This window comes from Aulonocara sp. 'chitande type north' Nkhata Bay, linkage group LG9, assembly GCF_057382095.1.
Source record: "Aulonocara sp. 'chitande type north' Nkhata Bay isolate Kocher_YH1m ecotype deep benthic linkage group LG9, A_spYH_male_GT1.1, whole genome shotgun sequence".
In the NCBI taxonomy this organism is placed as follows: domain Eukaryota; kingdom Metazoa; phylum Chordata; class Actinopteri; order Cichliformes; family Cichlidae; genus Aulonocara; species Aulonocara sp. 'chitande type north' Nkhata Bay.
Genome location: NC_141352.1, coordinates 1936924 through 1964219, shown reverse-complemented (window position 1 = coordinate 1964219; position 27296 = coordinate 1936924). Strand labels below are relative to the sequence as shown.

At 40.8% G+C, this 27296-nt stretch overlaps 1 protein-coding gene and 2 pseudogenes across 1 annotated transcript; 2 read left to right on the top strand and 1 right to left on the bottom strand.

Moving 5' to 3' along the window:
- Positions 1-4362: 4362 nt before the first annotated feature.
- LOC147321396 (uncharacterized) lies at positions 4363-5322 on the top strand (annotated as a pseudogene).
- Positions 5323-11549: 6227 nt separating this feature from the next.
- LOC147321395 (uncharacterized) lies at positions 11550-16093 on the bottom strand. The gene is made up of 7 exons (XM_086305320.1): positions 15958-16093; positions 15428-15649; positions 14693-14856; positions 13658-13835; positions 13331-13539; positions 12537-12781; positions 11550-11637 (listed from the first exon to the last, which is right to left on the bottom strand). The coding sequence occupies exons 1-7, from the start codon at positions 15992-15994 to the stop codon at positions 11550-11552; spliced, it is 1143 nt and encodes a 380-aa protein (XP_086161446.1). The 5' UTR covers positions 15995-16093.
- A 2781-nt stretch (positions 16094-18874) lies between these two features.
- On the top strand, positions 18875-20033 carry LOC147321394 (uncharacterized; annotated as a pseudogene).
- The last annotated feature ends 7263 nt before the right edge of the window (positions 20034-27296 follow it).

Genomic DNA, 27296 nt, shown 5'->3' with positions numbered 1-27296 from the left:
TCTGATAATTTGGCCTAGAGGGAGTATATACATCAAAAAGAGAATAGGACCTAAAACAGATCCTTGAGGTACCCCAGAAGGCAGAACTGATGTTTCAGACAGCACATGATTCATACACACGGTAAAAGATCTCTCAGAAAGACATAAACCATTTAAAACAACACCAGTAATCCCAAACAAGTCCTTCAGCCTATTTATCAGGATGCTGTGATCAACCGTATCAAAAGCAGAGCTGAGATCCAACATAACCAGAACAGTGTACTCTTCAGAGTCTGCTGCCATCAGAATGTCACTAGACACTTTAAGTAAAGGGTTTCAGTGGAGTGCAATTTGTGAAAAAAAAAAAAAAACAGACTGGAAAATGTCCAGAACATTGTTCAACAAAAAGTTGTTAAGTTGTTCTGCAACAGTTTTTTCCAAGATCTTTGACACCAATGGTAATTTTGATATTGGCCTGCAACTGCTTGGAAGAGATGGGTCCAAATTTGTTTTTTTTTAATATTGTGTAACAGTTGCTATCGTAATGCAGTGTATCACCACATGGCGGCGCCTCCTGTCTCACGACTGGTGTCACCCCCTTTTTGTTCTTCTTCGCACTCCTCCTGTAATGGATGCTCCCGTGTGTACGCGGACTAGTGTGCTCTTCAGTAATGTGTGGTAGAGGTAGCACTTATTTTTGATATTGTAAATAAATGAGTACTTTTTGGAAAGTCAGAAGCTGTTGCTCATTCGCTATCCACCTGCACACCTCCGCGGCTGGCTTCATCTCCACCGCACGTTACAATTGGTTCAGCAATAGCTTGTTTTAAATAGCTGGGAACTGAGCAAGTGTAAAGAGAAGTATTAATTATTTCCAGAATATAGGGGCCAATAGTCACATGGAAAGAGGATTTACAGAAACAAACTTTAAACATTGTTTGAAAAACTATTTATGAATTTATTTTTGAGAAATCAAAATCTTTGAAAATGCTGTTTAAAAAGAGAACAAAACTGGATTTTATATCAATGCAGATACAGATTTGTTTTCCTGACACTGAAAATGACATTCCTTATCCCCATAAAACACAATACTCATCGTAAATTATGGCACTTCAAATGTGTCTGTGTGCAGTTTCCACTCACACAGAGTGTGGAGAGGGATTTTCACCCATCACAAACATGCTCCTTTGCAGTCCTCCAAAATGTGGATGACATATCCATCAGTCGAATGCTGATTGATTGACGAGTAGGCCGGAACATCAATGGGAGAAGCAGGAGAGTTCACCAGGAACGGGAGAAGCATGAAAAATAATCAAAGATCAAAAACACAGCATGAAAACTGGAGACAGTGTCTGCAGTGAACACTTTTCATTGTTTTTAATACTTAACGTCAGCTTTTTAGCACTTAGCTCTTCTTCTCTTCTCTGCAGATGTACCAACACAATCAACCCACACACTGCTTGTATCAGATATTTTTGCCACTACCTTGATCTGATAACAAAAACTCTCTCACAACTGTCCATCAGCTGCCCTTGTACTATCCCCTACTCAAGCATTAAAGCATCATAAAGCAGCCTTCTCTCTCCAGAGACTGATTAGCTACATTGTTTCTAGCTGCTGTTTGTGCCTAGATTTGCACTGTCAAGGAGAATCTTTCATAGGAAGTGTTTGTGTTTGCACAAGGACATTTTGCTTCGGTATTGCTTCTCTTACAATATTCAACATGAATATACTATGAAGAATGTCAGGGGACACTGCAGTGAAATGGGGCCCGATCCTCAGAGTGTACACCAGTAGAGACATTCAAGAAAGAGACACTCTTCTTCTGCTCTCAGCCACTGTGACCCTTTTGCATTTTAAAATACATGTAAAGCCACATAATCTGATATTTTATGAGATTTTTTTTTTGAAACTTTGGAACATCATAAACTTTGGAGTGTGCGGTACAACACCAATAGCAGCCAAAGATGTCATCATAAAAATTAATGTAAAACAACAATCGGGCATGCTGGTTGCATAGCAACACTTATTGTTTAAACACATTTTAAAATATGAAGGCTGCTATAACATGAACCAGAGCTAGATGTGACTAGTGATGTGCGAATCATGAAGGAATCGTTCAATACTCGAGAATCACTTTACTGACTCATGAATCATGATTCACAAGCCCAACTGACTCACTAACTCATCCCCGTTGCTGTTGGCAACAATGTATCTAGCTTATAATTAAAATTGTGGAGAAAAACACAACATCCAGTATCTTAACAAAAAAATTTCTGCTCTGAACTGGAAGAAAAAACCCTGAGTAGAAGCTCACATCAAAAAAATAGCTCCTCGGTTCACAGTAGCATCGCTCTGCTAACATGCTAACAGCACATTTGAGCTGCTCACCCCCTCCCTCCTGTGCTGAATCATAGAGCGAACGAATCACTCGCTCACTCACCCCCTCCCTCCTGGCTCACAGCTTCTTCTTCTTGGTTGGCAACCAATGTTAAGGCGCATTACCGCCCCCTGGCTCACAGCTCAGTGGACATTTAGATGAGAAAATATATATTTGACACACTTAAGAAAAAAACTAATAAAATAAAAATAATCAAAATAAATGTTTATTATGCAATTTTGATAGGAAATTGCTTAATTTTAGAAATGTTTTTGCTCTTCTTTACTCTATAAAATAGTTGTTTTCTTTTAGAATCACTCATCTTAGCAGTAGGATATACATGAAAATGTACATTTTTTGCACTTTCTGGTCATCTGACTCAGTGAATCAAATGACTCAAAAAATCCAATTCACTTTGTTGAGTGACTCTTTAAAACTCTTTTCAGTAAAAATAATCAAATTTACCATCACTAGATCACTAAACTGAAATTTAGAGCAGATATGTCGCTTTCAGGCCTGAGGAGTAGATCCAGCGTGGTTTGATGCTGCATTTCAGCCAGTGGTTTCAACCTGTTCTGTGTCAGGTTTAGTCATTAGAAGTAAGGGTAAAAAGTTGTTGGTTTCTCCGTGGCTCCTCCCCTCCTGCTGCGCCTGCACCAGCTGACTGACACTCCCACTCATTTCCTTGTACATAAAGTCGCTGTCAAAGCTTAGAGCGCAGCAAATTCATCTGGAGAGGTTCATGGTTTCACACACATTGGTATGCTGGTCGACATTTGTTTACTAGTTTGTGACTTTTTACAGTATTTCAGTTACACCAGGACGGAGACACAATGATCAGTTCATTGTTTTTTTACATTAATTTCTATGACACTGCCCTGCATTTTTTCAGATAGATAAAACAATTACTGAACTCTATTAACAGTAACTCAAAACACATCTATGCTATGGCTGTAAGAGAGCCTGGGATCAGACTAGTTTAGAAACAATTCAACTGGGAACAGTTTTGTATATTTCTTATCCAGCTATGACAGAAATAATGATATTCTCCATTTAAAAAGAAAACAAGTGGGGGTGTTACATTCCCTCAAGAGATAAAATTTTTACTGAATAATTACTCAAACAATAAAATGGTCATGCACTGTAGCAAAATCAATTTGTATAAAAACCAAGTTGAAGGCAGATCCACCCCGGGGTCTGCTGTCTGGGTGTTTTATATCAAACGTTATTCCTTCTGTGATGATGAGAGTCGGCCTAGCTAATTAAAATGACTCTTTTCTCTCCTCCTACTTTTCGAGATAGTTGTAACGTAATGGAACGCTGACACGTGTTCATATTCCTTGGTCCACTAGATTAAAATGAAGCGCTGCTCTTTACTTCCCTGTTGTCATGGTAAATCTCAGTATCACAGCTCCATTGATGATTTGTTTCTCTACTCACACACATGCATAACTCAGAGTTGATTAACCCTTTAAGACCTACCGTAGAACCAAGTCCGCCAGAGCTTATATTATATTTTTACATGCTGTGGAGCCATTTTTTGGAGCATTTCAAGTTGATATACATCAATACAACCATTATAGCCCAGATTTTAATAATATGTATTCATTAAGTGCATAGTAATTACATAAATTGCAAAAAAGTGCAATAAACTACAAAAAAATTGAAAATCGTTTTTGATTTTTTAACATATATTTGTAGTTAGAGAAATTTAAGAGGCTTATCCCTCAAAACTGTAAATACAAAAAAGTTGCACAAAATAGTTTCCCACCACAGGAAATTTATTTTGAGTGTCTTCATAGTTTTATTATTGAAATACACCAATTTTTATACACTGCAGGAAAAACGAAAATAAATATTATACTGTGGCGGACCACCAGGTGGCTCCACTCACACACAAGTTGAAGGGAAGTGTGGGGGTGGAGATTTTGGCGCTGACTATATGTGAAGTTCTGTCAGTTAATAAGGTTGTTGGAGTGAGACACTGAGACCTCTCCTGTCGTTGTTACATACCTCCACATTGGTGACCCCTGTAGTGAACATGCTAAGGCTCGACGACGAAGCCAGCTCTGGCCTGGAAGCATCGGCGGCCGCCGGACCTTCACCTCCGCCGATGGCTGCGTTTGCTGTGGCGCTTAAATTGCCGGATTTTTGGCTTCACGATCCTCCTTCATGGTTCATGCACGTAGAAGCTCAGTTTGCTCTTCGTGGAGTTTCAGCCGACGACACTAAATACCACCATGTGGTGGCCTCACTTGACCCGCTGTCAACCCGCCGTGTGATGACTCTCCTCCGGGATCCCCCAGCCCAGGGCAAGTACGCCGCCCTCAAGGGGCTGCTGCTGCGGCGTTACGCCCTCTCTGATGCTGAGCGGGCCAAGAAACTCCTTTCCATCGCGGGCCTGGGCGACGGCACCGCCCTCGAGCTCATGGAGAGCATGTTGTCCTTGCTGGGCGCGGAGGACGGAGGATTTCTCTTCACCCACCTCTTTCTTCGACAGCTGCCGGCTCCAGTGCGCGCTGGCCTTGCCAACTCCCCGCTATTGGCCACGAAGGATTACCGCTCCCTTGCGGAAGAGGCGGATCGCATCCTCCTGGCTACCAGGACTTTCGGCGTCCAGACGGTTATTCAGGACCCACCAGCGTTTTCCCCCTCCCCCTCACCGATGCTCCACGGGCCCTCCGACTCGTCCACTGTGGCCGGAATCGCTGCACGGCGGCACCGCGGAAAGGGGCTTTGTTTTTATCACCAGCGTTTTGGAGCGAAGGCACGGCGCTGCCTCCCGCCTTGCAGTTTCCAGACCCAGGGAAACGGGCATGTCAGCGCTCTGTAGCAGCCGCGACCGCTGGCAACAAGGAAAGGCTGCTTTTCTTAGAGGACTCACGCTCGGGGAGGCGTTTCCTGGTGGACTCCGGCTCACAGAAGAGCCTTCTTCCCCCGGCTGGCTCGGTCAGGCTAGCTGAGGGTTGCGGGCCATTGCTAACAGCGGCTAATGGCTCTCCCATCAAAACCTTCGGTGAAAGGTTGGTGACTGTTTGCTTTCACGACCGTGACTTTCAGTGGAACTTTGTTGTTGCTGCTAGCTCTGTGCCTATAATAGGCGCTGATTTTCTTTGTGCTCACGGACTACTGGTTGATGTGGCTAACAGACGTTTAATTGATGCTGTGTCCTTTTCCTCATTACCCTGTTTGACTCGGGGTGCTCAGCCCGTGGTGCATGCTAACTCAGTAGATTCGGGTGACGTTTTTCAGTGTTTGCTTTCTGAGTTTCCCTCACTCACTGTCCCCACTTTTTCGAGCACGGTGACGAAGCATGGGGTAGAGCATTACATAACTACAGTAGGGCCCCCGGTGTTCGCGCGCGCGCGCCGCCTCGACCCCACCAAACTGGCTGTTGCTAGGGAAGAATTTGCCACCATGGAGCGTCTGGGCATCGTGCAGCGTTCGAACAGTGCCTGGGCTTCTCCGTTACACATGGTGCCTAAATCTGATGGTCGGTGGCGACCTTGTGGGGATTTCCGCCGTCTTAATAATGTCACGGAGAACGATCGTTATCCCATTCCCCACATCCAAGATTTTTCCGCCCATCTTGCGGGGACCTCGGTTTTTTCTAAGATCGATTTGGTACGGGGATATCACCAGGTTCCCGTGCGCGCGGAGGATGTCCCCAAAACCGCCGTAATTACACCTTTCGGCCTTTTCGAGTTTCTGCGCATGCCGTTTGGCCTGAAAGGTGCCGCCCAAACCTTCCAGCGGTTGATGGACTCGGTCTTGCGCGGGCTGCCCTTTGTTTTTGTATATCTTGATGATATACTGGTGGCCAGCAGCTCGAAGGAGCAGCACATGTTCCATCTGCGTCAGGTTTTTCAGCGTTTGGCGGAGCATGGACTGATTATTAATCCGTCTAAATGCCAGTTTGGGTTGCCCGTTCTCGATTTCCTTGGGCACCGTGTTTCCGCCGAGGGCGCGGTTCCGTTGCCTGACAAAGTCCGAGCTGTTTCGGAATTTCCGCGTCCCACGACTGTTAAGGCACTGCAGGAATTTTTGGGGATGGTGAATTTTTACAACCGTTTTCTCCCCAGAGCGGCACATCTGCTGAAGCCCCTTTATGGGGCGTTAAAGGGTAAAAAAGCTAATGACCCCGTTGACTGGTTTCCGGACAGCATCCAAGCGTTTTCTGATGCTAAGTCAGCGTTAGCTAATGCTGCCCTTCTGGCCCACCCATCCCCCTCAGCGCCGATTGCGTTGACCACTGATGCGTCGGACATAGCGGTGGGTGCGGTGCTGGAACAGCGAATCTCGGGTGTCTGGCAACCGCTCGCCTTTTTCAGCCGTACGCTACGTGACAGCGAACGCAATTACAGCGTTTTTGACAGGGAGCTACTGGCGCTCCACCTGGCGTCTCGTCATTTCCGGTTTTTTCTCGAGGGTCGTCACTTTACCGCATACGTGGACCACAAACCCTTGACGTTTGCCATGTCCAAGGTTTCCGATCCATGGAGTGCACGCCAGCAGCGCCAGTTGGCAGCCATTTCTGAGTTTACCATGGACATTCGGCACGTGGCTGGTAAATCCAATCATGTGGCTGACTGTTTGTCCCGTGCGCTGGTTTCTCCCGTCTTTCTCGGCATAGACTACTCCGCCATGGCTGCCGATCAGAGCGGTGACCCTGACATCCTCGCGCTTAAATCCACCCAGACGGGCCTCATACTGGAGGACAGACCCGTGCAGGACGGTGGTCCCCTCCTCGTCTGTGACGCTTCCACCGGCCGCCCTCGCCCTGTGGTTCCCGCTTCCTGGCGTCGTCAAGTTTTTGACTCGGTACATGCTCTCTCTCATCCAGGGGTCCGGGCCTCTGTTAAACTGGTCAGCTCTAAATTTGTTTGGCCAGGCCTTCGCAAATCTGTTAAGGAATGGGCGTCGGCGTGCATTCCCTGCCAGCGCGCGAAGGTTCATAAACACACCAAGGCGCCCCTGGAGCCGTTCTTCATACCCGGCAAACGTTTCGATCATGTGCATGTCGATCTGGTGGGTCCCTTGCCGCAGTCACAAGGTTTTACGCACCTTTTGACTGTTGTTGACCGGACCACCAGGTGGCCGGAGGCGGTCCCCCTGGCGTCCACTACCGCAGCAGTGGTGGCCAAGGCGTTTTTGTCGACCTGGGTCTCGCGTTTCGGCCCACCCGCGGACATTACGTCAGACAGAGGCCCCCAGTTCATTTCCGAGCTTTGGTCGGCCATGGCTGATGGACTGGGGGCTAAAGTCCACCGCACAACCGCATACAACCCGCAGGCTAATGGGATGTGTGAACGGTTCCACCGGTCGCTGAAGGCTGCCTTTCGCGCCTCCTTAAAGGATGGCAATTGGGTTGACCGCCTCCCGTGGGTTTTGCTTGGGCTGCGCTCTGCGGTTAAGGAGGATCTCGGCGCTTCCCCAGCTGAGCTAGTGTTTGGTCAGCCCCTCCGCGTGCCTGGAGAATTCTTGCCTGAAAATCCTCCTCCCTGCTTCGATCCATCGGTGCTCTCTCTCACCCCGCTTTTGCACTCGCTTCGGGTTCCTGGTCCGGTGCACCATTGCGTGCCTGACACCTTTGTTCCAAAGACTTTAGAGACTGCTAAGTTTGTTTTTGTCAGGCACGATGCCCACAGGACACCGCTGCGGCCGCTGTATGACGGCCCGTTCAGGGTTATTGAACCGGGCCAGAAACATTTTGTTTTGGATTTTGGGGGTCGAAGGGAGACTGTGTGTGTTGACAGACTTAAACCAGCACATGTTCTTCCGGACAGTGATGTAGTGCCGGCCCAGGCCCCTCGCCGTGGCCGACCTCCTGCGCTGGGGTTGACAGTCTCTGGTTTTCTCCCCAGGACTACCCCCGGACCACCAACGTTTGAGCCTCCTCCTGCCTTTCCTGCTCGCCTTCACCAGCCTCGTTCACAGGATGGACCTTCCTCTGCCTGTTCTCTCCCTCCCAGGTTCAGTCGTGCGGGTCGTTTGCTTAGACCCAGGGTCCTGGACTGAATGGAGACCTGACTGTGTGTTCAAGGGGGGGTATGTGTGGCGGACCACCAGGTGGCTCCACTCACACACAAGTTGAAGGGAAGTGTGGGGGTGGAGATTTTGGCGCTGACTATATGTGAAGTTCTGTCAGTTAATAAGGTTGTTGGAGTGAGACACTGAGACCTCTCCTGTCGTTGTTACATACCTCCACAATACTGCAAATTTGCAAAAAAGCACCATATGCATCAAAATAAACTATTTCCAGCAGTGCAATATGAGTCCTAGGCATCCCAGAAACGACACAGAAAGTCATAAAGTCAAAGATAACTTTTAAAAAGAGCAGTATAGGCCCTGAGGCCCTGATGGCAAAAAAGACTACATTTCCGCGAAAATGACGTCACTTCCGGTTTCGGGCAGGTAATGGCGGAAATGCAAAAGTTCGCGCTGACGTCTATTCCAACGTAGGAAGTGTTATGAACAGCTGATCGGATCGGTAAAGCGTGTTTCTGGAATATTATGTTTTTGTTCCTGCAAGCGCTTTTTATGCAGTTTTTGCAAAGCTTTATGTGGAAGGAAACCGTGACTTAGGACAAGCTGATGGCATAAGATGTAAGTACAACGCTAGCTTACGTGGTTGCAATGCTACTGGGATTTAAAAATAGTTACGCAAAACAGAGCGTGCCCGCTCCGATCGGCTCTAAAGGGTTAAACTAACTATGATCAGTTGTTCTGGAACAGGAAACTAATCCCAAAGTTGATCAAATCAGTTTATGTTTAAACTCAGTTTGTTGAACACACTTGCTAGAACAGGGCCAGGATGGATACCCATACGGAAAAGAAATAGAAAAAATGTATAAAACCCATATGTTAAAGAAATAGAAAAAACTTAGAAAAGATTTGCATCAGCTTTAGTTTGCTCCATATATAGTGAATCATATAAGGCTTGTATGATTTACTCCTGAAAGTGGCCACTTTCGGGTTACTTTCATACATGATAATAAAGTGGATAGAATAGAATAGAATAGAATAGAATAGCCTTTATTGTCATTGTACAGAGTACAACGAAATTGGAGTGCCACTCCCTTGGTGCAAGTTTCAATAATAAATATAAATGTAAAATATAAAAAGTACAAAAAAAACAATCGTAAGTACTCAAACAATAGTATGTACAATATATACAGGATAGCAGCATTAATATGATGACAGTATGAATAGCAGCATAATATAATGACAGTGACGGTATGGAATAGGTTCAATTGTTTTTGTGCTTATTTACTACGGTGATAGCTCTGGGAAAGAAGCTATCCCTGAATCTGTTTGTCCTGGTTTTATGTGACCTGTACCGTCGGCCTGACGGTAATAGTTCAAACAGTTGGTTGCTGGGGTGAGAGTGGTCCTTGATGATATTGCCAGCTCTGCTGAGGTACCGAGAGTTTGCAGTGACCTCCAGGCTGGGCAGAGAGCAGCCAGTGATCTTCTGGGCTGTGTTGATGACCCTCTGCAGTACTTTCCTGTCTGCAGCTGAGCACCCTGCATACCATGTTGTTATGCCGTACGTTAGGATGCTCTCTATGGTGGCTCTGTAAAATGTCACCAGCAGCCTCTCCTCCAGGTTGTTCCTCCTGAGCACTCTCAGAAAGTGGAGACGCTGCTGGGCCTTTTTAACCACCGCTGTAGTATTTGCAGTCCAGGAGAGGTCATCAGATATCTGCACGCCCAGAAACCTCATGGAGTGTACCCTCTCCACACAGCTCCCGTGAATGTAAAGTGGGGCCGGGTCTGCTCTGCCCTTCCTGAAGTCCAAGATAAGTTCTTTAGTTTTCGTGGTGTTCAGTTGGAGGTTGTTAACTGAACACCACTCAGTCAGTCTGTTGACCTTATCTCTGTAGTCCGACTCATCCCCCCTTGAGATGAGTCCAACCACTGTGGTGTCATCCGTGAACTTTATGATGGTGTTTGAGAGATGGGTAGGGGAGCAGTCGGATGTGTAGAGGGTAAACAGGAGGGGACTCAAAACACATCCTTGTGGAGACCCGGTGCTGAGTGTGATGGTGCTGGACCGGTGGGGGCCGAGTCTGACAGACTGTGGTCTATTTGTCAGGAAGTCCTTGATCCAGAGGCAGATGGGGGTGGAGAGTCCCAGGTGAGACAGTTTCTGGACCAGGATGATATGACTTGAATGCTGAGCTGAAGTCCAGAAAGAGCATTCTCACATAGCTTCCTCGGTGCTCCAGGTGACTCAGCGCAGTGTGGAGCGCTATGGTGATAGCGTCCTCGGTGGAACGATTTGTCCTGTAGGCAAATTGGTGGGGGCAAATTGGATCACATAAGGATCATGTTAAAACTAAGTATGAGTTATATAAGGAAAGTACATGTCAAAGTATGTATTCCATAGATGTTCCATATAATTTTTGCATAGTTTTTAGTACATATTTGTCATAAAGACATATGCTTTACATATATGAACAAAATCTGTTAGATAAATTTTTTTTATATGTAAAGTAAATGTAGTTTGCAGGGCAATAATCTCTTTTTTTTAAATGCTTTTTATACATATATTCTAAGAATATGTTAGATTACATATGTTTTCTCTTTATGTTCCGGCAATACATTTTTATGGTAAACTATTCTTTTTTTTACATTTTTCTTCTAAGAATTCTTAAATCTCAGCTCATAAAAAACCTATAAACTTAATTATTAATTTTATACAAATTAACATTACTAGAAAAAAAAATCTATCACATATGAAAAAGACAACAGTATAATTTGCCCCTGCTTGACCAACATCAGTTAAAAACTAGCAATGCAAAGACAAACTCGTAAGCCAACATAACTTTCTTTGACAGGTCGGCAGTCAATGTATTGTAATACTGAAGAAAACAAAAACATAAAACATGAATACTGGGCAATCTTTAAATTCAATTAACTTTTATTATTCTGATATAACAGTCACATACTAATATTTCACAGAAATATTTAACCTAATCTAAGCTCTATTGTTTAAAGAGCATGCTAAGCTGCATACCTTTTTGCTGCAAATTTGTGGAACTTTTACCTGCTAACATGAGTAAAACTTTGGAGGGCAAAAAACCTGCCCACTTAAAAAACAAAACAAAACAAACAATCTATCTTTAATAGATAAAACATGAATTGGCATTATAATAACATGCCAAACGAGACATCGAAAGTCAAGTTATGGGGATGCTGTGACAGAGACATTTTTATTTCTGGCCCGGAGTTCTGTGATCTTGGCATTGATTGTAGTACCAATGCTGGAAGGACTTCTCAAGGGTTGCACCTATATATGTACAAAAATGCAGGGGGGGGGGGGGGGGGGTGATGACAAGAACAGAATTAGTAGTGTAAAAGAGCCCAATGATCTTAAACAATAATGCAATGATCCTGCTTTAATCAGTCTTAATATCTAATGGTGCCAGCTTTGAAATTTGCAGACGATGCATGGAGAGGTTCACTACATTGACTACATTTACATACAGCCAATATTCAGGTTATGGTCAAGTTAAGCTCACTATTCAGGTTTCTGAAACATTCGGAATAACTCATTCACATGCATGAGATGAGAGAGTCACAGAGAGCCAGACGGCACATACACAAAGTTCCTCTACTCAAAAGACCAGGATTCCGTGGGAATAGAACATGTGCAAAACACAAATCCATTTTCATTTTGATGGCGATATGCCGATAGAGGTTTTACATGACCCTTTTCTCACCAAAATATTTAGTAACTCCAAGATTTATATTTGGATTTTTGCCGGTATTTTAAAGCCATGTGTGACCGGGTTATTGCTAACATTCCAGTTTTGAATGGGTTATCGGCTGCCTGTAAACACAGTCACTGAAATACATCAAATGCAAGAACATTCAGAATGTAAAATACTTATCTACCATCATTTGTTACTTTGTAGTTGGACAAACAAAATGCACCATAAAGGAAATGAAACACCAGAGAAATCTAAGGCCTACAATAGTATGTCATGAAAAGACCATTCATTCATCTGGATATAACTCAAAAAAGATCAACTAGAATCCTCTATTTGGTGGAGGCCTTTCTTCATCAACAATAATATATGCATAAATGTTAAGAAGATATTCTTCATATGTGTGGCCCTTGTTTTTCATTGGTCCCTTGTTATCTTTAAATGCCAGAAGTGTGGACAACTGCGAAAACATGCCATAAAAAGCTAAAAACTTACTGTAGATGGCATCCAATTTATTTTTGTCGAGCGGTAAACGTGCATCTCCTCTGCCCCGTTTTCCCCCTCGAAGATTGCTCACTAGCAGTATTTCCACAGGGAAGACTGCTGTGAGCAGATGCCTCACAAAGGTTGTAGATGAATTTGCATTAGTAGCATAGGCCCAGGCCAGTTTCTCTACCATGACTCCAGTCCCAGGATAAATCTCCACCTGTTCCAACAAAAAGACATTTTGATCAATGTACGAGACGTAAAGAACAACTACATACCTTTCCAGACTTAAAACTCTGTTTCTCGTCTAGTTTTGAAGGCAGTGACATTTATGTATATTCCCGGAGCCGTCGTTCACCTGCAATGTCCGGATGCTAAGCTACTGGATTGCAAAACTTTTTTCTGCATCACTTGTTACTCGCACAGGCATTCCCATGCAAAAGTGAAGCTTTTGTAGAAAAATTGTAGTTTGCCTCTGCTCCACCAGGGGCTGGCTCTAAAACAGAGTCAATCCCCATAGACTCCTTTGTTAAGAAGGGAAACTTCACAGCAGAAACACAGTCAATGAATTTAACACTTGAATTAGATCCATCATACTTATAAGTAGAGTACCAATTTAAAAGTTTTGACATATTTTCCCATTAAATCTAATAGGAAAGTCTGTCCAAACTTTTACTGGTACTGTGTTCAAGGTTGGATCAACTGTAAGTAGAAAGACAGTAGATCCAATTTATGCACTTCATCTATTTATTCTTTAAAATTCCATTACCTTTGATGACTGGGATTCCTTTGTTGATAGAATGACAGATGCTGGTGTTGAGAAGGATGAAGTAGATTTGGGAGGGGGCAGCAGCGAACCATCTGATGATGAACCAGGCGTGGACTGCGGAGAAATCTGGGGAAGCTCCAAACTGGATCTCTTAAGAGGTTCAGCCAAATTAATCACCTTTTTCATCGTCTTCATGAGTTCTGGCACATCTATATATAGTAAATTAATAAAAAAAAATGATTACCAGAATGGTTTATACATAGGCTAGAGTGACTTTTTCAAATATATTGGCTGTTTAATTGTTAAATTAGTGATAGGAAGTGATACCTTGGACAAGCAACTCCTTCAGTTTATCATTCTCTTGTTTCAGGTCTTGGATCTTCCGCTTTAGACCAATTACTGTCTTTTTTGGACTTTTTTCACCATAAGCGACTGAAGGTGGTGAATGACTGTACATTGCAAGGAATTCCTGTGCAGGGTCTTTCTTTGAAGGAGCCTTTGACTTCTGGACATGAAAAAAGATAGCGGGAAAGAAGAGGAATTTACATAAAATAGTCAAAGCTGCCATAAAAGTTATGAATCTAAAGTGTAAAGACAACAGATTCAATAGCTGTGCCACAAAGTGTAGGGTGCATACTTCAAAGAGCTGATTTCTTAGCCACATACAGTACCAGTCAAAAGTTTGTACAATTTTACAATTAAATATAATGGGAAAGTGTGTCCAAACTTTTAACTGGTACTGCACATCACAGAACTGTAACTAAGCCTGTTCCAAAGATTGGGATAATTTGAATACAGTTTTAAAAAAAAGTTTACCATTCTTCAATTTAGGTGGCTACAAGTGATTTTTTCCTTTAACAAATCCTGACAATCATTGTATACAAATGACCTTTGTGTGCAGTAGAATAGGGGGACCACTGGTGGAGTTCCTTTTCTTAAATGTAAATACGTTTCAGTTTTAAAATTATATCTGATCTGAAAAAGGTAAAAATCAGTAAAATATATATTTTTTTAGGGAAAGAAGTACTACAGTCATTGCTTGGTGACAGAAATGGTGTGTAACATAATAGAAAGATGGTTAGGATGTTCAGACATAACCAGGAAATGCTACTTGCAGGCTACACTGTTCCGTTTCATAAGGCTGTAGCCTGCATAGACTCCATCCAATGGTAGATGTACAATACAATAGTGTCAACTTTTTAAAGGAGCCATCACCTAAAATGTTTCATTTTCCACATGAAAACATGTATATAATGGTTTCCTAATGACTGACACTAGCCTAGAAGCCAATATTTAAAGATGGAGTGTTTAGATAACATGTAAAACACGGATACTACAAAATGGTTCCGAGTGAAATGTCACCTTGAGTTGCAATGGCTGCGACAGAATCAGAGTCTCATTTGGATCGGAGTCATCAGAATCATCCTGATAGTTTTCAGGATGGACAGATACCCTCTTGGTCAGGTCCGCTGGTTCATTTTCCTTCAGCAGTGCATTAATTTTCCGAGCTGCCTCAAAACGAGTAGCTAGAGCACAAAGGAGGAAACAAAAAGACATTACAACAATCGAACACTGGAATGGTTCTTCGACCTGTGTGAAAGAGAGCGCCAACAAAGAAAAGAGAACATTTGTATATGGGATAGAGAAAGAGAAGAAGACAGCAGTAACAGTGTCTAGTTTTGTGTTGAGTTGTGATTCACATAGTGCATTTAGCAAAAAAACAAACAATTCCTATTTCACAGAATTTCCATCCATGTGAAACATAAAATATACAACTATTCAACATCTAAAAGCAACCATCTCATTAGTCAGGGGTTAGGGTTAAAAGGAGTAGGAGCCACGTTTAGGAGATTTACTGTGTTAATATGTAAACCTTTACTTAGAGCAGAGTAAAGACGAGTGATAAAATACAAAACTGTTGCGACTTTATGTAATGTATACTTAATGTATATTAAGTAAACATGTAGTACAGTCTTCAGCTCCCTGGAAAAACAAAGTAAGCACATGACTTTAAAGAGTGAATTCAGTTTTTCTTTAGAGAACTACTTTCAAGTAGAGAAGGACATTCTACATTTCAAATCATTAACAATTACTTACCAGAGACAAAAACAACAGTGCCCCTGTAGTGTGGCCACCCTCCTCGCTGTTTCTTCCCATGGCGCCATTCAATAACTGCCGAGTAAGTGGAAATGGGATTCCCATGCTGGTCCATCTTGGAGTCATCATACCCCCGTATGTTAACAGTTTTTACTTCACTAAGCTTTCCATAGTCCTTCCCTTCACTCCACTGCACCACTGCAAACTTCCTCTCCTCGTGTTCTGTAGTAAATGAAGGGGGGAGGAAAAAAAGAATTGCTATTTCCTAGCTAGAATGCTACGGGCTATATGCTAATAAAGGCTTTTTCTTATCAAAAAATATTCTATTTGACATGGTTTCTATAGGCATACTTTTACCGTTTGAACCATTTTAATGACACCAAGTGCTATGTCGCATGCATAATTCTCTGAAGAGAGCATTTCCACGTTGGTCACTTGTTTCTATGTGACCCGTAAAACATCAAACCACTTTTAGCAAGCTATTAGCTTAAGCTAAGTCATTCAAATTCAAAAACATTTAGGCAACTTACCTCTGATATTAGTTTTATTCGTCTCCGTAGTCTCCATCTTTGCAAGACACACTTTATTAGACCGATTTCCCGCTTGTTGTTAAATTACGTAAGGAAGCCGTTACCTGATGAGGACCGTGTGAGGTCTCGCGGTGAAAGCTGGCCACCTGTATGCTGCAGCATGGCCCGCCCTACTTTGCCTTTGATTGGTGTATCCTCATATTTGACCGTACACTTAACCAATCATGGCACTCACAGCTGAAAACTAATTTTTGAGTTCATGCTCTACGTCAGTATTTTCTCTATTTGGCGGTAGAATATGTTTTTCACAGATTATAGACTATACTGACATTCCAACTGAGTTTTGAAACTTAAGAGACAGCGATGCCGAAAAGAAAACATTATAGATCTGACACAAGTGAAATAGACTGGATGCGGAAAAACGTTCCTTCACGTACTTTGACCAGATGGAAAAAACGGTATGTGCACCTTTGCCAATAAGTTAATACAGTTGTCAGTTTCTGTCATTGTTATGAAAGCTACAAGAATTTATTTTTTTTTTTCGAAAAATCGACAGAGCTTTGACTGACATCGGACAGCACAACACACAATAACAAGTAAGTGAATGTATATCGTTAATGTCTTATCAGCTACCATAGTAGCACTTGATACAAAGTGTTTGGGTTTTAATACTTTGGTTAAGTGGAACATTTCAGTTCTAATTTGACACCCATAACTTGGCTTATATTTTTGTGTTGTGTGTACTAAGTAGGTTAACAAACGAATAATTCCATACACTTACATAGATATTTATTTTCAATGATAAGTTATGCAACATAATTTATTGTGTTTGCCAAATGACTGATAAATTCTGTTTAGGTTAGTTATGATAAGAAAATGCAAAGTATTTGAGAATCTAGACTATATTCATAATGTTTCTGCATTGAAAGTAATCTGAAGTGCTACTTAAGTAATTGTGAGATGATAAATATAATAAAAAAAATGTAGTTTTTTTACTTAGAAGACAACTTCTTTCATTGTGTTTATTTAAAGGTCAATAAAAACATTAAGAATAATAACAATCACAATAATAACAACATGGAAACTTCATCCTGACTGTTTTCAGCGGAGCTGTGAAAAATGTATCTTAAACAAGTTGTTCATTTGTATCATTTCAAGGACAATGGTGAAGATGACAGCCAGAGAGAAGGAACTTTCACAGTTCCAATGGTAAATAAAAATACATTATTATAGTCTCTCTCTCCCTCTCTTTCTCTCTCTCTTTCTCTCTCCTTTTAAAAGCAACATACAGAAAAAAGGCCACAATAAAGCATTACTTTCATTCTTATGTCTCTTCTACGCTACTCCATCACATTGTAAAAGTGAAAAGTACAGCTCACCATTAAGCTGTTTAAATATGTCAGTGACAGACTCACTACTTGTTCTGGAATATATCATTCGGATATTTAATTCATATATATATTCAATACTTGGGTTGTATTCCTCACAGGAAAGTGAAGATGCTGCCCAAAGAGATGAGCAGATGCCAGAACCACAAACGGTGTCACTGGTAAGAAACAAATGCAAGATGTGCTCCACTTTCTATGGCTCTTTTTTCTTTAAAGAGTAGTTAATTTGAATACTTCTCAGGGAAACAATGAAGATGCCACCCAAAGACAGGAGGAAAGAATAGAAATGGTCACAATGGTGCAGGTAAGACTTGCGGTTAATTGCATTTTTAACTATGACAAACGTCGCTATGACTGCTGTTTATGTTGTAAATGCAGTTTTGCAAAAAAAAAAAACAAAACAAGGCTACATATGAAAATAAGTGAAACCTGCTCAAATATAACACAGTTCTTTTTCAACCATTCAGGAGAACGCCCCTGAAGCAGGAGTTGATGTGAACTGCTCCAGTGGACTAACAGAAAATCAAAGCATCATGTCAATCCTCTCCTTTGCTTTGAGACACAACACTACAGGTGTATTAATGGAGGACTTGCTGAAACTGCTCAAGTTACATTCTGCTGGGACTACTGTAGTTCCATCAAGCAGGTATTTTCTGGAGAAACCCTTCGCTGATATTACAAACTAGTTTAAACGACATCATTACCGTAGAGTTTGTACTAAGTACATTGGGTCTTCACAATCTTTGGAGGAAACGCTTAATTGTGTGTCATGTTCTTCATTCACAACAGTGAAAGCCAGTTTAGAGGAAGGTAACTTTTTTATTAGTATACCATTAAAAGATCAGCTAAAAGACATTCTTGAGAACCACAATGTGCATGATCTATGTTTCAGAGGTGATCCCAGTGGTAGCCGTGTAATAAAGGACATATGTGATGGCAGCTTGTATCAGACCTTAAAGTCTAAGAGTAAAGATGATTTTCTGTCCCTCACTTTTAATTGTGATGGTGTACCAGTTTTTCAGTCTTCCAAATTTAGTATTTGGCCAATATTGTGTTGCATTAATGAGATACCACCGGAGAGTAGAGACAAACATGTACTTCTATGTGCTTTATGGTTTGGATCCAAAAAGCCAGACATGTCCTGCTTCTTTAAACCATTTGTCGAGGAGTGTGCAAATCTTTCTCAAGTTGGTTTTGAGTGGCAAGATGCTAACAATCAGGCACGGAGACACATGAAAGTACACACATTGTGCTGTGTGTGTGATGCTGTAGCAAGACCATTGTTACAGAATTTCAAGCAATTTAATGGTGAATATGGCTGTGGAGTTTGCCTTCATCCTGGGATGCAAACAAGGAAAGGGAATGGAAACACAAGGGTTTACGCATGTCCTGATGAAAAGCCAAGTGACAGAAATCATAAAACCACAGTAGAAATAGGACAAATAGCTGAAAGACAAGGGAAGACTATTTTGGGGATAAAGGGCTCATCTCCTCTTGCAGATTTGCCATTGTTTGATCTTGTCAATGGAATGGTCCCTGACTACATGCACTGTGTACTGCTTGGTGTGTGCAGATACATGGCATCTTTATGGATGGATTCTAAAAACACTTCTGAGCCATGGTACATTGGTGTACAAACAGCAAGCATAGACAAACACCTCTTGTCTATTAAACCTCCAGGTATCGTCGCTCGAGTTCCAAGATCTTTAATTGAACGCAAATTCTGGAAAGCTCACGAGTGGCAGCATTGGCTTTTGTACTATAGCTTGCCAGTTCTGAAAGGCATACTTCCACAGAAGTATCACTGTCATTGGGCATTACTGGTAGAAGGGATAAGCATTCTCTTGGGGTCCGAATTAAATACTGAACTGATAAGCCACTCACACGACGCATTAGTGTACTTTGTTGGAGGTGTACAATCTCTGTATGGAAAACAGCACATGACATTCAATGTTCATTCATTGTTGCATTTGAGTAAAAGTGTTGTGCAATGGGGTCCTTTATGGGCTCACTCAGCCTTTATGTTTGAAAGTTTCAATGGGTACCTCTTGAAACAAATAAAAAGTAGTCAAGCTGTACCACAACAAATATGCAAACGAGTGGCAGTCCCCCGTGCCTTTCCTCATTTAGCTAAGCAGTTCTTAACAAATGCAGCTGCAGAAGTTAAACAGTTCTGCAATGAAATGAGACAAGGAACCCAGCATGTCAAGACGCATGAAAAGTTTACTCAGGTGACTGCCCTTGGTTCACCAAATGTAAGACAAATATCTCTGAGAGATCAAGCTGCTCTCCACCCAATTAGAGAGGTTCCCACAAACTCTGTGGTGAGTTACTACAAGAGAATTTCTGTGAATGGAGACATTGTTCACGGTTACACGTACAGCAAAACAAAGAAACAATTATGTGGTGCTTTTAAAAAATGGAAGTATTTTTGCTGTCTCACACTTTGTTGAAATGGATAGTCATTGTTTATATGCTATAGGAAAATATGGTAATTGCACAGTGCAAAAGTTAGCCAGAGGTTCTCTTATCAGAACTCAGCTGAGCTATATGTCAACTGTTCACTTTCCCACAGGCTTTTACAAAGCCATAAATGCTACTCAGATAGTTAGGCCATGTATGTACATACAGTGTCCAGACTCTACCTCAATTGTATGTCAGCTACTGAATACGTACTATTGTAAATAATTTAATCTTAAATCTTATTGTAAATGATTCAATCCAAATGTGAAGGTGGAGCTACTGATTATGGGGTTGATTATGGGAGAGATTCAAAGGCTTTCAATTGTGTCAAATGTCATTCTAATTAAGAGTGAAATGTGCAGCTAACACGGTCTAAAGCCATAGCGGTTCATAAAGGTGGCGCATTCACGCTGTCATTTCTGAACATATTTCTTATTGAAATATGGGTTTCTGACTTGGGGGAAAAAAATAATTCTGTCAAAACATTTTGCAATGCATGTTCACAACATTTATGTATTTCAATGCAATTCCATTAAGCTAGTGGTGTGGTGTTTAAATGGTCCTTAAAGCACTGTCATAATGAATCTGGGTCATGTAAAAAGACAGAAATATATTATATACAAAATGTATTTTATCTACATCTTTGTGTAATCTGCTGATTCTGTGCAAAATTAAAAATATTTCTACAATATGAATATTGTCTAATATCTTTTCCATCTTTTCCATCTATATAGAATACATTTGAGATGTATTTTGAATATTTACTGTGTTGATTTAATCATTTGTCAAACTTATTGTAAAAGTTTGTTCTTTAACTGTCAATGCAATAACGGGAAAAAACATTATTTGAAAGTCAGGAATAGGATGCCTAGTTTTGCAAAAATGCTAAACAAAGAAATAAATAAACTTTACACAAATGAATGAAAAGCATTTTATCAATCCCAGAGGGAAATTCTAATGTAGGGTTTTATTTAATCACATGTTCAAAGCAAACTTCTCGTAAATTTGTGGCTTTCCCCCACATCTTATTGTCATTCAATGTTAATTGTTAGTTGTTTCCTGTTTGTGATAACACAAGTAAATCTTTTGTTCTCTATGAAAAACTTACAATAGTTTAGTTTCACTCATGATTGTCTAACTCATATAAGTATGATATTACATTTTTCTTCTAGGATAATATATGTCGGGTTAATGTCATATATTTTTTTAAGAAGTATCCAAAACATGCAAGTTTCATTTATATAATTTTTTAAGGGATCTTATATGTATTTTCACTCTTGTATATTTTTCATACAAGTTTCACACAAGACAGATAAAAACCTTACAAGATTTATATATATCTTTTCCATATGGGTAGGTTGCCGTATTTTGGAGTATGTTGAAATTTACCCAAAATGCACAGATGCAGAGGGGCAGACTTTAAAAATAAAAGGTGAGGCATTTTATTTTGAGCTGAAACAAATTCTCTGCACAAAAGTACAAAATAAATAAGTCCAAAATAAAACTTTAGGGAAACCAGTTTCCAGTTTCATAAAAAACAGTTTAATTTCTTCAATAATTCCAATAATAATATTAATTATTGGACAAAAATGCTTAAAGACATAAAAACTTTGCTTTAATGTTACTAGTGCATTATTAGATCTAATATCAATATAATAAATGTAAAGTTTTATTATAAAAGGCAAACATATTACAAATGACTTTATATAGGCTGTCTATATGGTAATCAGCTACACTGTTAAAAAAAAACATCCTAAAAAACAGTAATATTCCGGCAGTAATATTCTGGCAAAATAATACCGTAAAATAACAGAAAATAACTTTATCATAAAAATACGGTTATCTTCAGTATTGAAAATACAGTTTGTTGCCCTAAGTTTACATGGGATTTTGCCTTTTACAAATGTTTTTAAACATTAAATTAGGAACATTTTAATGTGATCAAACAATGAAATTACCTATAAACAAGGTCAATGAATACAGCAATATGAATAATAATACTTACATTTACAGAAATATACAGTTAATGTTATTTACACCAACTGCTATTTGATGTAAAAAAAAAAAAGTTTTTTTATCCAATTGTATTTGATGTAACACTACAGTATACAACAAAAAAATAATTTGTTTTCTCTTTCAAAACGTGTCAAAAACTTGTCAAAAAACTAGATATTGGATTTAAAATTACAATTTACTGTTGATTCTAGATAATATCACATATAAATTTAGTTTCTAAGTGTAATCTAACATAGATTTCGTGAATATTTACTGGACTTCCAATTTGAATTAAGTGTGCTCCCTGTAAGATTGTTGGTTTTATCTGTAACAAAACATCCAAAGAACCCTTATTAAACAAAACCCCTGATTAGAATTACATCAAGATTATGTTAATTCTTGATCATATGTTGTGTATGAGCAGTTTTTACATGTTGATTTTACTTATAAGACATGAGACATGATTTCAATCATTAACATGGATTTTATTGACAAAAAGATAACCCTTCCTGGAACAATCCAAGAACAACTAACACTTATGCATGAACAAAGGCACATAGAAAAGAAAATCCAATTCAAACGCACATTTGAGCCCAAAAGAAGGGCACACTATCGGAGGACAGAGTGACAGAGAAGCCTGTCAGCAGACAGTAACATACTAAGTGGCTAGCAGTAATGCTAGCTAAATGTGAATAGGATCTGCAGCCTATATTTCACTTTTCCCGTATCAAGCGGGCCACCCGTGCTGTTGACATTGACCATGAACCAGAGACCAGTGCTACTGAACAGCAGATTATGTTATCCTCAGGATAAAAATAAGAACTTTTTATGCTCTCCACTCATAGTCCGCAATTTTGGTGATCAATGTCAGAACCTTTGGATTGACTGCAAAGTTTTTCTTAGATGTGTTCCGCTCCAGTTTTGGGTTTATCTTAATGAAATGAATGAAAAACAACAACTTCATTAAGAAACTGAGGACTGGACTGTATGTTTTTTACATCTGCAATAAATCTAAATGTAGATTGAGCTTGCTTTCGAGTGCGTGTTTGGACATACAGGTCATTGTGGAACAGAAGGGTGGTGCAAAGATGTTTAGTTAACCTGTGAGTCTTGCAAATACTGTTTCAGAGTAGTGAAACATCTGTGAACATCTACTACTCAAAGGTCTCTTTCTATAACTCGACATGAGCATGAATCAAGGATATTTCAGAGACAGCCATCTGAAACGCAAATATTAGTTATTTGTTGATTTATCAATCTACAAATCATCTCAACACTCAAGCATTGCGCAGTCTTATGCGTTTTAGCTGCAAATGAAAGGAGATCTGATGATTTGATTTGGATTGCATAACTTTAGATTTCACTGTCTCATCATTCTTATGTTTCAATGCATAAAATTGACTGGTGCCGCCTTACCGTTGCAAGGATTCCAAGGGTGCTGCCTGGGCTACTGGATAAGAAATGTTCATGCAGAAGAGCCAAACGTCAGGATAAGTGCGTCGCTGAAGATAGTGATATGGCCATTCACAATGGTCTGGTCCACAGATGACATTAAGTCCTCGGCTGCCAAAGTAGAGTTTCCTGTTGCGTACATGAACAAGAGACAAGGGGACAAAAAACAAGTCCACACATGACTCAAACAACTAACAGCAATGTTACAACTGATTTATATCAATTAGATACACTGGCATGCAGTTTGGGCCCCCCAGTCAACTGCAAGGTGTCCAAACTTTTGCTGTGGGCCCTTTCCTTTTCTGTTTTTAAAAAAATTAAAAATATGAAAATGATTTTTATTTAAAATTAAATGTCATCTGAAACTTTATGCCATTTGGAAATTATTTTATCTTCCACTTGCTTATCTGTTCATATGAACTAAAATTTTGACCATGGGTGCCCAAACATAATAATAATAATAACTTTATTTATAAAGCGCTTTCAAACAAAGTGCTGTACAACTGTTTAAAACTAAAGAGATAAAAAATAATAATAATAAAAAGCGATACATAGCAATACACGTAAAAGACACAATACAAGTTAAAAACAGTAAGAATTTAAAAACTAAAAACCATAGAATTAAGACTTGTAAGATAAGGTGAACAAATGTGTCTTCAGCTTAGTTTTAAAAACCTCCATGGAGCATGCCTGCCTAACATCTTGAGGGAGGGTGTTCCACAGAAACGGGGCACGAAAAGAAAAAGCACGCTCTCCAATTGTCTTTTTTCTGGCTCTAGGAACCTTTAGAAGGCCAGAGTCCTGAGATCGGAAAGCACGGGATGGAACGTAAAGATGTAAAAGGTCGGAGAGGTATGAAGGTGCCAGTCCGTTTAAAGCCTTGTAGGTGAGCAGAAGGACCTTAAAATCTGCTCGAACCTGACAAGATAGCCAATGCAGAGATCTGAGAACAGGGCTAATGTGCTCAAATTTCCCAGTTCTTGTTAAAATGCGAGCAGCTGCATTTTGCACCATCTGTAGACCTCTTTGGTAGCCCAGAAAGAAGAGCATTACAATAATCAATACGTGAGGACACAAATGCATGGACAAGAACCTCTGCAGTGTCGCTTGACAAAACTTGTCTGATTCTGGCTATGTTCCTCAAATGATAAAAGGCGGTCTTTGTTATCTCTTTTACATGAGACTCGAAAGAGAGCACCACGTCAAACCACATGGCCAAGTTTTTTACCTTGTCCCTACAATTTATGACACTGTCATCAGTTCTCAAGATTAAATTTTGGGACAAGTGCTGAAATTTGTGTGGCCCAATGACCATCAACTCTGTCTGATCATTATTTAGGAGCAAGAAATTATCTGATAACCAGCCCTTAATTGCAGATAGACAAGATTCTAGATAAGAGACTTCAGCACAATTTCCAATGGTTAAAGGAACATAAAGCTGCAGGTCATCAGCGTAGCAATGAAAGGTTACATTAAAAGAACGTAATAGAACACCAAGAGGCAGCAGGTACATAAACAATGGTCCAAGTACAGAGCCCTGAGGGACCCCATGCCTCACTGCACAGGTCTCAGAGAGATCATTTTTAAAACTAACAGTCTGAGACCTCCCAGACAGGTAAGATCTCAGCCACGATAAAACATTTCCTGTAATTCCAATAAAATGTTCAAGCCTATCTAATAAAATGCAGTGATCCACAGTGTCAAACGCAGCACTTAGATCCAGCAGTAATAAAACTGAAGTGCGATCTTTGTCTGTATTTACCAGCAGATCATTTACCACTTTTACTAAAGCTGTTTCTGTGGAGTGATTTGGTCTAAAAGCAGACTGAAATGGTTCAAACAGATTGCTTGTTGACAAATGCTCAGTGAGCTGCTTAAAAACCACTTTTTCAAAGATTTTAGATAAAAAAAGACAGATGTGAGATAGGTCTATAGTTTACGACCATATCAACATCCAGTCCAGGCTTTTTCAAGATTGGCACTACCACAGCTGATTTAAAACATTCAGGAAAGACTCCGGTCGTCAGTGAAGTATTTAAAAGAAACAGGATGTAGGGTCCTAATGCTGACCACAGTTCCTTTGTAGCCCAGGCTGGTAGAGGATCCAAAGAACAGGTTGTACATCGAGCTGCTTTTACAACCTTAGTTAATCCATACAGGGAAATGACCTCGAAGTCAGAAAATAGTCTATCAGCACCAACAGGCAAAGCAGCCGAGTAGTCTAATGAAAAGCTTTAGGAGGGAGTAATCTGATTCCTAAGTGTTTCAGCCCTGTCTCTGAAAAACATAAGAAAGTCATGAGCTGTCAAATTCGAACAGCAGAGAGTTGAGTTACTTTCTGTTGCGACACTGTGTTGAATAAGAGTTTTGGGTTATGTTTATGACTCATGATAAGATTTGAGAAATAATTTGCTTTCGCTGCCGACATCGCTGATTGAAAAGAAGACAGTGAGTCCTTCCAAGCCTGGAGAAATACTTCTAGTCTGGAAGATCTCCAGTGACGCTCTGCTTTTCTACAATTTCTTCTCAAGTTCAAGAGCTCCTCATTTAGCCAAGGCATAGGGTTCCTTTTTTGACATTTCGACTTCTTTACGGGAGCAACAGAGTCCAGTAGTTCAAGAAGTGTATTATTAAGGTTCACAGTCAAGGTATCTACACATACTGTAACTCCTGGGTATAAATAGGGTCCAACACATCAGGTAGATGTAATTTAACTCCAAGCAATGCTTCGGAGCTAATATAACGAGATGATCTGAGGGGCAATCTTCCCCTCGCAGAAGCTGGAGATTTAGGGATTAAAATATCAAATAAAATTGCTGAGTGGTCTAAGATAGGTAAAACACAATTTTCAGTCATTGATACATTCACCCAAGACAAGGTCTAGGGTGTGGCCCTTACGTGTTGGCCCAGACACAAATTGTGTGAAGTTTAGGGAATCAATTACATTTAAGAAATCTTTGACCAGGGGTTTATCCTCACAACACAGATGAATATTAAAGTCCCCCACTATAAGAATCCTTTCGTAGTGAGCGATAAAACATGTCAAGAAGTCTGAAAATTCCGAAATAAACGAGTCATTATATTTAGGTGGGCGATAGATGACAATAATTAGAACCACAGGACAGCTTAAAGTCAGGAGTTGGGACTCAAATGAGGTAAAAAACACCAGGACTTTGTATCTGTTTGCATTTAAAACAGTCTTTGATGATAGAGGCTACCCCGCCTCCCCTCCTAGACAACCTGGGGGAGCTGAAAAAGCTGGCATCGGAGGGGCAAAGTTCCAGCAAGGGTGCCACTTCACCAACACGCAGCCATGTCTCAGTTAGGAGCATGATGTCCAGCATATGAGTATCAAAAAAGTCCCGAAGAACATGAGTTTTATTTGATACAGATCTTGCATTTAAGAGAGCTAATTTAACTCTCTGTCCATCCGTGGTAGCAGGCAGTAATTGTAGGTTGTTTATATTTGCTCCACCTCCCCTCATATCCCGTCGGCATGGCGACCAATAAAGCAGCCTCGGGTGAGCGTGCTCCGATGACATAGGGTAAGCAGGAAGAAGGCAGCGCTGTTTGAGGCCAAAATAAAGTCCTAAACAGCCAGGGTCACCGATGGTAAGAACCCGCCGCATCCGAGTTCTGACCCGAACACGCTTCCCAGAGCGTGTTCCGCGCATTCGTCCACTTCTCCAGTGCTTCCGTTTCGAAGGATTCCAGGGGGGATCACGGCGATGCAGTTCCCCCGGTACCGACGCCAGAGGCGGCGGGAGTCTTCCACATCGCTCGCTAACGCTGGGAAACTTCAGCAGTGAGTCACGGATATTAAGCAGCGTCTGTCGCTCATACACCAACAAAGAGTGGGTTTTTAAAACTAGCAGAGACACCACTAAGAACACAAAACATAAATATTGCAGAACCGAGAGACGGCGTGCCATGACACCCGGCGCCATCTTCTCTTGGGTGGTATTTATTCATTTACATTAAAGCACCACAACTGCGACAGGCATAATCTTTTGACATCCTTAAATGCAGTACAATACTCAC

Bases quoted from the DNA above. Each gene is read 5' to 3' on its own strand.
- LOC147321395 (XM_086305320.1), bottom strand. From the start codon at position 15,994: ATGGAGACTACGGAGACGAATAAAACTAATATCAGAG. The intron at 15,650-15,957 runs GTAAGTTGCCTA...CATTTACTACAG, and splicing joins GAATAAAACTAATATCAGAG to AACACGAGGAGAGGAAGTTT. The intron at 13,540-13,657 runs GTATCACTTCCT...TACTATATATAG, and splicing joins GAAGGAGTTGCTTGTCCAAG to ATGTGCCAGAACTCATGAAG.